This window comes from Myotis lucifugus, unplaced genomic scaffold (genome assembly GCF_000147115.1).
Source record: "Myotis lucifugus unplaced genomic scaffold, Myoluc2.0 scaffold_3082, whole genome shotgun sequence".
Lineage (NCBI taxonomy): Eukaryota > Metazoa > Chordata > Mammalia > Chiroptera > Vespertilionidae > Myotis > Myotis lucifugus.
In genome coordinates this window covers 1-9,842 of record NW_005874130.1, presented here as the reverse complement: position 1 = coordinate 9,842, position 9,842 = coordinate 1, and the positions used below count along the sequence as shown (strand labels likewise).

The window sequence follows — 9,842 nt, the reverse complement described above, 5'->3', positions numbered from 1 at the left end:
ACCTTTTCTTCCTACTTCCTGCCCTTGAAGCCTGTGAGGCAGATGATCTCACTCCATATCTAATTGAGGAAAATTTTGTAAAGAAATGTGGGCAGAGGTGAGCTAAGGTGCTCAGCAGACAGCGAGGGTTGAACACACAGGGACAGGGAGGGATGGAGCTCAGGTTCTGCAGTCAACACTGGGGCCTCCAGGTCTAGGGCAGGGAGGAGCCAGCAGGGAGGAGCTGCTGCCAGTCAGGAGCCAGGACCCAGCCAGAGCCCGAGGATGATCTTCTTATGGAGTAAGCCCAGCAGGAAACCTCTTCAGGCTGTGAAGGGGCCTGACAGAAGGTACTTTCTTGCCCCTGTCGCCATGGCCACCTCAGCTCAGGAGTCCTGCAGACAGAGGACAGTGCTGCTCCCAGGCCCAGCCAGCAGGGGCGCTGCCCTCGCAGGCCTCCTGCTGTGGCTCCCAAGTGAGAAGAAAAGCTCTGAGGCCACAGGAGCCAAAGCTGCTTTAGAGCTGCCTCTCACCAGGCGGGAGGAGACCCTGCAGTGTAAGCGGCCAGAGCCACACCCAGGCTCCCCGCTACCTGTCCCCTGGCTCATCCCCTGCACCTTCTGTTCTAGGGAAACCCAATGTGTCCCTAAGAGAGGATTAGAGAGCGTTACCTGTGGGCTGAAGTCCAGAGTGTCCTGGGAAGAGAAGGAAGATGCCACTTAAAGATAGGAAGGTAAGTGTGTCCCCAAACACGGGGTCCCCACCCAGGCCACCTGAGCTTCTCTAGCAGCACCCCCACCGCTGACACTAGAACAGAGCTCAGGGCAGAAGCTGTAAGCCAGAGGTTCTCAAACTACGGCCCGTGGGCCACATGTGGCCCGCCGAAAACATTTATCCAGCCCGCAGGGTATTTTTGCCGCCGCTGCCTGTCCTCTTAGCAGCCGACTCGTCCCGGGCCCGCAGTGCGCATGTGTGGAATGTCTGAGGGACAGTGAACTGGCCCCCTTTTTAAAAAGTTTGAGGACCCCTGCTGTAAGCAGTGACCCCGAAGTCGTCAGAATGCAGTGTCATCTTAGTGACTCAGGGCCAGCCCCTCTGTGTACCCCAGGATCTGCACCCAAATCCCCTTGTGTGTTAACCGGTCTCTAACCCCACAGCCATGACTCCTCATGTCTCCACCCTAAGATCTGGGAGCTGGTTATTTCTGCATTTCCAGGAAACATGAGACCGACAGGGAAAGAGAGGCTTCTATGGTGTTGCCGTACCCAGAGCTCACCCAGCAAAGCCCCAGTTCTCCCCACCATCTCGGGGCCTCGGCTGCCAACAGGCTCCTCACCTTTCTGAGCCCTGAAGTAGATGAGCAGCCCCACCCCAAGGAAGAGCAGCCCCAGCACGAAGCCCCCGGCTCCACTCAGCACCTTGCTCTGTGCGGATCCAGACTGGGCCCCTGAGAGAAGAAGAGTGTGGGGAATTCAGAGCAGGGCAGGCATGGCGGCTTTCCAGGGTTAATGGGTGTTCACAGAAGCGATCACAGGGCTACCCTGTGGCCTGTGCTGAAGGAGAGATATGAGCAAGGGAAAATGGGGTGTGGGGAGAGGGGACCCTGACCTTCAGGGACAAGCAAAGGCCCCTATGGGAGGAGGGAAGGCATGTGAGGTCAGAGGGCGTCTCACTCCATTCCACGGTGACAGGGCTGGTCCTGCTGGGGTGCCGCACTTGGCAGGTGTAGACCTCCCCGCTCCCGGGAACTGTCTCCAGCATCACCAGGGTCTGGAAGGTCCAGTCCCCGTTCCGGATCAGGCCCGTGGACACCACCCCGGCCTCCTCTTCCTGGCCGTTGCGCAGCCAGCGGACCTCAATGTTTCCCGGATAGAAGCCGTTCACGGAGCAGACCAGGAGGTTGTGGTGCTGCAGGCGCTGGGTCTTTGCAGGATACACGGTCACTGTGGGCTCAGCTGGGACAGAGAAGGCGGAGGGAGACGTGAGCAGGACAGGCAGGCCCCTGGTTGCTCCCTTTTGGCCTCGTCTCCAGTCCCAGGCTCCAGGCTTCTGCAGTGACCTCCTCCTACCACCCTGTGGCCCTGCAGGAGGTAGTGCCATGGGCCTTGAATCTCCGCCTACAGCCCAGGCCTCTGGATTTGAGAGAGGTTGAGGAAATTTAGGGGATTTTTCGTATCTGGAAACAGTTACTCATTGTTGAATGAAGTGTTTACAAATCTTTGCGAGGCACAGAGTGTGTGAGTTCCAGTGTGATTTCTGGAGCAGGGCTGCCTGGGTCACATCCAGGCTGTGCCTCTTACTGGCTGATCCTGGGAGATCCTCTATGCTCAGCTCCTCACCTGCAAAGGGGGTGATAATACTAACTCACCGCTTAAGGACATATGAGGACCAATGGGCCTGAAACATGTACAACAGCAGCTGGAACACAGCCGTCACTATATGTCAGCTGTCTATCACATATGGAGAGAGAACATAAGGAAAGTCATGGTGAGAAACTGGGGAACAGCTTGGGGAGATGGGACTCAGGGTGTGAAGTGCTGGGAATGTGATCACACCTGGGAACACAGAGATGGTCCCCCTGGAAGCAGGAAAGACAGGGGACTCCCTAGGTCCTGGGGCTGAGTCCTGAGGGAGAGGGAGGAGCAGGGCAGCACTCATTATAACACTCACAGTGACACTCACTGAGCCACCCGCTCCTTCTCAAAAGAAGCCGGCCTGTTATTGGGATTCCTGTCATTTTATAATTGTCTCTCTTTTCAAGCTGACATTTGAGCTCAGGGCAGGGTCTGGGACTCATGAATATGTGTGCTTCCTGCTTGAGACCAGGCCCAATAAATACAGATTAGGGGGATGAGGAGCAGAAGGAGGGGGAGAAAGAGGCAGAGGAGCAAGAGGAAGAGGAGCAGGAGAAGAAACCTGTGGAAACATTTTTACTGGACCCCAAAAGGGTAGATTTAAGATTGATGGTAAGTCATTGCAGGCAACTTCAGTGTGCATTTCATTACCTTAAAGATGTTTAAATTCTTTTTTTTTTAAAAATATATTTTATTGATTTTTTTTTTTTTTTTACAGAGAGGAAAGGAGAGAGATAGAGAGTTAGAAACATCGATGAGAGAGAAACATCGACCAGCTGCCTCCTGCACATCTCCCACTGGGGATGTGCCCGCAACCCAGGTACATGCCCTTGACCGGAATCGAACCTGGGACCCTTCAGTCCGCAGGCCGACGCTCCATCCACTGAGCCAAACCGGTTTCGGCAAGATGTTTAAATTCTTAACATGGAAAGTAATAAAACAGAATCAAAACTCAAGGCAGGAATTGGAGAAAATGCTGCACCAATGTTAGCAAAGTGTTCCTCTTGCTGCCGAGAGAACCCAGAAAATCACTGAGAAAAAGGCCCGGACCCCAGGGATGACGGACAATAGGCCATTCCTAGAGCAGGAACAGCCATTAGCCAACACGTACGTGAAAACTGTTCAAGATCCTGAGAAATCAAAGAAGGATAAATTAAAAATAAAAAACAAATTTTCAAGTGAGTATTTGGCAACATTGAAAAAATATTTAACAAAATAGAATGTGAGGTAAATTGTCTCAACTCTAAACAGTTAATATGGAATTACTTAAATGCTGTCAGCCTGTGTAGATGTGACATCAGTGTGTTAAGTAACACAATTACAATTAGACCCTGGCTCACCATCACCCCCTCTGTAAACACAGGGTCACTGAGGGGGGAACAAGACACTGAGACCTGAAAGGAGCTCAGAGAGGCCAGAGGTGCCTCGGAGGCCCCGCCCCTCACACCCAGCCTGACCCTCCTCCCAGGGACAGGCTTCTGCACCCAGCACCCCTATTCCAGGGCTCAGGGTCAGGGGGAGTTTGGCCAAGACAGACCGACTCCCTCCTCCCACTTCCTCCTCCCTCCCTCCCCGCTGCTCCCCAAACCCTCCCCCCACTGGACAGGACTGGGCACCCCAGAAACGCCCTACACAGGACAGGACCGCAGGGTCCCCACAGCCTCCCTGAGGCCCCTCATGGGTGCTCCTCACAGCCCTGTGTGCGCACCACCCCCCCATCCCCACCCTACCACTCTCCCCCCTACCCTGCGCTCACTATGCCGAGGCAACAGGAATCCCTCAGACACCTTGTAGTTGTGTCTGCACACGGTGTCCACCTCTGCCCGTTTCCGCTCCATGAAGTCCTTCTGTCGGGGCAAGTGCTCAGCACTCAGCTGCCCCAGCTCGGTCACCGCGCGGTACTCCCCCACGTCGCTGTCGAAGCGCACATCCTCCTGCCCATTGTAGATCAATCTCTCCAGCAACCGCACCCGCTCCTTCCAGTTGGAGAAATGACACTCGAACTTAATCTGACGCAGGAAATGCGCTGTGGGGACAGGAATGACGCATCACGCTGGTGAGAGATGAAGGCGACCCCGCCAAGTGCGGGGCGCCAGGCGGTGGGGACACAGGACCCGGCACCCCCACTGCCAGCGCCCGGGCCCCTCCTCTGGGGCTGGGAGGCCGCAGGGCAGGGAGACCCCTGGGACCCTCAGCCTCTGGGCACCCACTGGGCTGCCCCACGGGGCTCCGGGCTCCAGGCTGGGGAGGACTTGTGCCATCACCGCCTCCTCCTAGACGCCCCCCCCTCACCCCCAGCCTCTCCCTTCCCCACACCCGCCTCCTCCTGTCACCCCCTGGGCAGGGGACCTCGTGCCAGGCCCCAGCTGCCCGGGACCCAGGAAGGAAACCGGGCATCGCCCTCCGCCCTGCAGCTTAGAATTCACCAAAGTGCCCATCACAGCCCAACCACAGGGGCATCCACACAGGAGGGAGATGGCAGGAAAGGGGGCCCTGGAGCAGGGACCACAGGGTCCAAGTTCCATCAGGGGCGGGGCCAGGGCCTCTGAGTGACAGGATGTGGGGGAAGGTCGCTGTATGTGGGGGAGGGGGCACATCTCAGGTGAAGGCAATGCCACCTGCGAAGCCTGAGAGAACCCATGTGCCTCCTGGGAACCCAGAGAACAGGCTCTGAGCCCAGACAGTGGGGGGGAGGGGACAGGAGCCTGGAGGAGGCGGGTGCTGAGAGCCTGGGGGTGAGTTAGGGGGGCTTCTGCTGCATGTAAGGGAGAGCACTGAGGAGGTTCAGGGGTTACACCCTTACCATCGCATGAGGCAAAATAAAAGGAAGGTTTTAAACTTCAAGTGATTGAACGGATTTAAGAAGAAAGTGGTGACTTTGTGAAACTGTCTGGTTGGTGTTTGTTTAAAGGGCTGGAGGGCGCCAGTGGGTTTTGAATCACCCTGGAAAGCAAGAGTAGACTGTATGGCATTTGACCATTTGTTGTTGTTTTTTTGTTTGTTTGTTTTTTAAATATATTTTATTGATTTTTTACAGAGAGGAAAGGAGAAGGATAGAGAGTTAGAAACATCAATGAGAGAGAAACATCGATCAGCTGCCTCCTGCACACCTTCTACTGGGGATGTGCCCGCAACCAAGGTACAGAATCGAACCTGGGACCTTTCAGTCCACAGGCCGATGCTCTATCCACTGAGCCAAACCGGTTAGGGCCATTTGTTTGTTTTTTGTTTTTGTAATAAAATGAGCTAAAATTAACCGTGAAGAGCTGCATTGGAAGGTGAGGGTGTGTATAAAGCGTGAGTCTAGAATTTTCAGAAAACAGCCGGTGTCCAGCAGTGTTCTCACCCTCACACTATTGACGTTTGGACCAGATGATTCTGTGAGGTGGGGGTGGGTGGTCTGTACACAGTGGGCTGCACACAGCATCCCCACCAGCTGTCAGAAGATACCCCCCCCCCCCACACACACACACCTCATTGTGACAGCCAAACATGGCTTTAAATATTGCAGATGCCCTAGCGGTACGAAGGGGGAGGGTGGTGAACCATCTGAAAAATCTGGGGTGAAAAATCCACTGTTGATGATGCAGCAGCTGGGAATGACAATAAAAATTTAGACAATATTATATCTGTGGAAAGGCTTGGTCTGTATGAAATTTATATTCTTTAGGAATCTGGTCCCAGGGCATCCTATATTTCCTTTGCAACACAAGACCATCCGCTGATGGAATCTGAGGCGGAGGAGGGCACTTAAACTTCTCTTGTTCCTCACATGCCCAGGACAGTCTGCACATAGTGTGAGCCCAAATGGAACTTTTCAAGTTGTAAATGCAAAATGGATGTAAATTCCTCCTGTATATTGGAACTAGCAGCCCTTGCACCTGCTGCCTCCAACCCTCAGACACACGCTGGCACATGGGAACATCAGAAATCTCAGCAGCAAATCAGACCCAGCCAAGCCCCTGTTCACAGTGGGGGTAGAAGCCCAAGCTCTAGAATGAGGAACCTAAATTAGAACATTGGCTCTCCCACTGGGTCAGATTGTAACACCCATGGGTCTTGTTCTTTATCTCTAAAATAGATTTAATAATAGTGTATTTCTCACAGGATATTCTTTTTTTTTTAATTGATTTCAGAGAGGAAGGGAGAGGGAGAGAGAGATAGAAACATCAATGATGAGAGAGAATCATTGATTGGTTGCCTCCTGCACGACCCCTACTGGGGATCGAGCCCACAACCCAGGCATGTGCCCTCGACTGGAATCGAACCTGGAACCCTTCAGTCCACAGGCCAATGCTCTATCCACTGAGCCAAATCAGCTAGGGCATCACAGGATATTCTTAAGTGTTGAATTAAATAGTGATTCTTTCTGGTGCTGATCATATAAATACTCAATAAATACCTTGCTATTTTAATTTTTATAACTCCTAGGAATGCAAGCTCACAAAATCTTTCTATTCCTTAACTTCCTAGATCAAATAATGTCTCTATCACCATTTGACAGATGTCTTTAATTAATTTTATCACTAAATATCATTTTGAACACAAGGACAGAAAAATCGGTCTCTGTATAATAACAGGATATATATATATGCACCTAATATGAAAGGACTATGCTGAGGGAATGCCTAGATACTGAGACCTAGACTATGTCACCTGGCTCTACAACTAACCATGTGACTCTGGATAAGTTGCTTAAATTCTCTGAATCAGATTCCATGGGTGATTACATTTGTAATTGCTGCAGGTGAGACAGGATGGTTATGAGAGTCACACACTCAAATGTAGGCCTGGTGCACAGTAACTGCCCATGTGACGCTGCTCCATGCCGCAGGGACCAGATTTGTCTTGTCCATGACTCCACCCTCATCCCCAGGTGGTGACTGTCTGCTCTGGTCACTAATAAACAGTGGCTGTGGAATTGGTGGCTTTCCACCTCTGCCTTCAAGGTCACTCCAGTGGCTCCTTGTGATGACTGAGCATCTCTGGTTCTCGAGTCCCCAGCTTCTCTTCAGGCTCCTTTGTTCTTATGCTTTAGGTCCAGCTGACTCCCTGACCCCAGCACACAGTCTCCCTGAGGTCGCTGCTCAGAGGCACCTGTAATCTTCCCTCACGTCTCCAGCCCCCGTCCTCTCTTCAACGGTCCAATCAGGTTCCATCTCATACACTCCACTGTCTGTGAACTTCACACCCACCAAACCCAGTGCTCACTTCTCTGCATGTTCTCACTTCCCTGCCTCCTAGCAGTTCTCACCACACCTGGCCACTCCCTCTTGGAAAAACCTACTTCTCCTCACTGCCCTGCATCACCTTCTCTTGGTTTTCCTCAACACACTGCACCCCTTCTCAGTCTCCTTTGCTTACTCATTGGCCCTTGGTCCTCTGGGATCAGCCCTTGACATCTTCTCTCTCTCTCTCTCTCTCTCTTTCTCTCTCTCTCTCACCTCCTCCTCCTCCTCGACTTCCCTGGAGTTTAACACAGCACATGTGTCAATGACATCAACACATACACCCGCTTCCCTGGCCAGCTCTGAACTCCATGCTCCTGTATTCAACTGACCTCTTGGCAACTTCACACAAATGTCAAGAAATCATTTCAAACTTACACACAACCTTTATTCCTAACCACCCCCTTCAAATTACTTCTTACACAGTCTTTCCTTTCGCAACACTCCTTTCGCAACACACAGCTCCACCAAGTTTATTCTAATTATTCAAGATAAAATCCTTAGGGATTGTGACTCCTCCCCCATTTCATCCAGAACAAGTTGTGGAAATATCTCCCCAGATCTGCTCACGTCCCCTTTCCCGCTGCCTTTGCCGCACACACTAACTGAAGCCCAAGCACGTCACCTGGGAGCTCTTCCATGCTCCTTAAGGACCCCCGACTCCTCTTGTGAACCCTGCAATCCAATCCCCCCTGGAAGCTGGGGTTATTGTTTTTAATAAATATACATGGACTCTCCTTATACCCTCAGCAATTCCCACGTCTCTTCAGATAAAATTCAAACTTCTTACCTGCCTGTCAGGGCCAATATAATTTGTCTCACGTGTTCTCCAGCCTCTTCCTATGTCAATGTCATTCCCCAACTTGCTCACCTGCTGCAGCCTCGCTAGCCTTCTTCCTGCCCCTTCAACATGGCAAACATGTTCCCACACTGTGGCCTCTCCCTCTCCCTCTCCCTGGGACACTTGTCCCCTAGATCTTCTCACGGTGGCATCTCTCATCATCCAGGTCTCAAGTGTCACTTCCTCAGGGACGGCTCCCTAAACCTTTGAACTGATGGCCTGTAACCTGGGGTATTATTTTTTTTTTCAGAGCAATAATTGCTTTGAATTTTTTCTTTCTTAAGGGGTTCATGAAGAAAGGAAAGGAGATGGTGAGGAGGCCCCTGGATACATCTCACATAGCAGGGAGAGGCACCTGCATCACAGATTCTGCTGAGGACAGAACACACGATCCTCAAAGACAGACCCTCTAATTCCTTTGACTCCCCATTAAATGCCAGAGAAACGTTCCTTTGGGGATAACTCAATACAATAAATGGAGCTCTGGGTGGGAGTTAGTCTAAGATCATTATTTCTCAATCCTCTCAAGACCCCCATGGAAGGGGACACAGGCTGGGGAGGGTTTACTGGAGGCGAGGTGAGAAGAAATGGCTGAGATACATGGAGCCCCTTGCACATCTCATAGTGGTGAGCACCAGCCCCGTTTGTGGTGGAAAGAATCAGGATCCATATGATAAAGGCAGGTGGCCACTGAAGAAAATGCCACCATTTTCTAAGGGACATGGCCTGGACACGGTGACAAAGCTAATTCCCTTTCTTCCTCCCCCCACAACAGCTCACCCCCAAGGTGCACTTACATGGAGTGTCCCTGGCCTGAGCCAGGGGAGGGCTCAGTGCCATCAGCATCACTGTCAGAGCGGCCATCCAGGAGCCTCCAGGGAACCGCAGACACACCATGCTGGAGCTCAGAGAGGACAGGGGCAGGGAGCAGGGGGTCTCACTCAGTGAGGACTGTGACCCTTCTCCATGGACATCCCCCAAAACACCAACTGATGAACTCTTTTCTTTGTTCCTGTATTGGGTCATCTCAGTACTGAGAACCAATCAGCATCAGAGATGAATAGCATCATCAGTTGCTGGTTAGAGATTCAGTATGTAGTTCCTCTTCTGAAATTTAAAATTTCCTGCATTAAAAGCATTGCTTTGATTTAGTGCTTTGAAGGTTTGGTCTGGTTGTGTCAGAAACACTGTGTTGGGCCCTATTGTGAGGCAGCTCTGCACTGGTCAGTGATGAGCACACAAGTTGGAGCCTTTGGGGGCATTCACCTCTCTCACTGCAGACAGAGCCGTTTTGCAAATGGATGTGAGTGAGTGTGCTGGGAGCTTACAGGGTGAGGAAGGTGATTGCAAGTTAGGAGGCCTTCCATTTTGTCCTATTTTTTAAAATGTTTATTTTTGAAATAATATATATATATTCACTGAGTGGCCAGATTATTATGA

At 51.8% G+C, this 9,842-nt stretch overlaps 1 protein-coding gene across 1 annotated transcript; it reads right to left on the bottom strand.

Annotated features, from left to right (window-relative positions):
* Positions 1–232: 232 nt before the first annotated feature.
* On the bottom strand, positions 233–9,345 carry LOC102431149 (HLA class II histocompatibility antigen, DRB1-9 beta chain-like). The gene is made up of 6 exons (XM_006108670.3): positions 9,200–9,345; positions 4,090–4,359; positions 1,653–1,934; positions 1,316–1,426; positions 651–674; positions 233–374 (listed from the first exon to the last, which is right to left on the bottom strand). Exons 1-6 carry the CDS (start codon positions 9,297–9,299, stop codon positions 361–363), a joined length of 801 nt encoding a protein of 266 aa, XP_006108732.1. The 5' UTR covers positions 9,300–9,345; the 3' UTR covers positions 233–360.
* Positions 9,346–9,842: the final 497 nt, after the last annotated feature.

What these genes read in the sequence shown, in the direction of transcription:
- LOC102431149 (XM_006108670.3), bottom strand. Translation starts at nt 9,299, where the DNA reads ATGGTGTGTCTGCGGTTCCCTGGAGGCTCCTGGATGGCCGCTCTGACA. An exon ending in ATTCCTGTTGCCTCGGCATA is followed by an intron (nt 1,935 to 4,089) that starts GTGAGCGCAGGG and finishes TCTCTGTCCCAG; the next exon opens with CTGAGCCCACAGTGACCGTG. An exon ending in CCCTGTCACCGTGGAATGGA is followed by an intron (nt 1,427 to 1,652) that starts GTGAGACGCCCT and finishes TTCTTCTCTCAG; the next exon opens with GGGCCCAGTCTGGATCCGCA.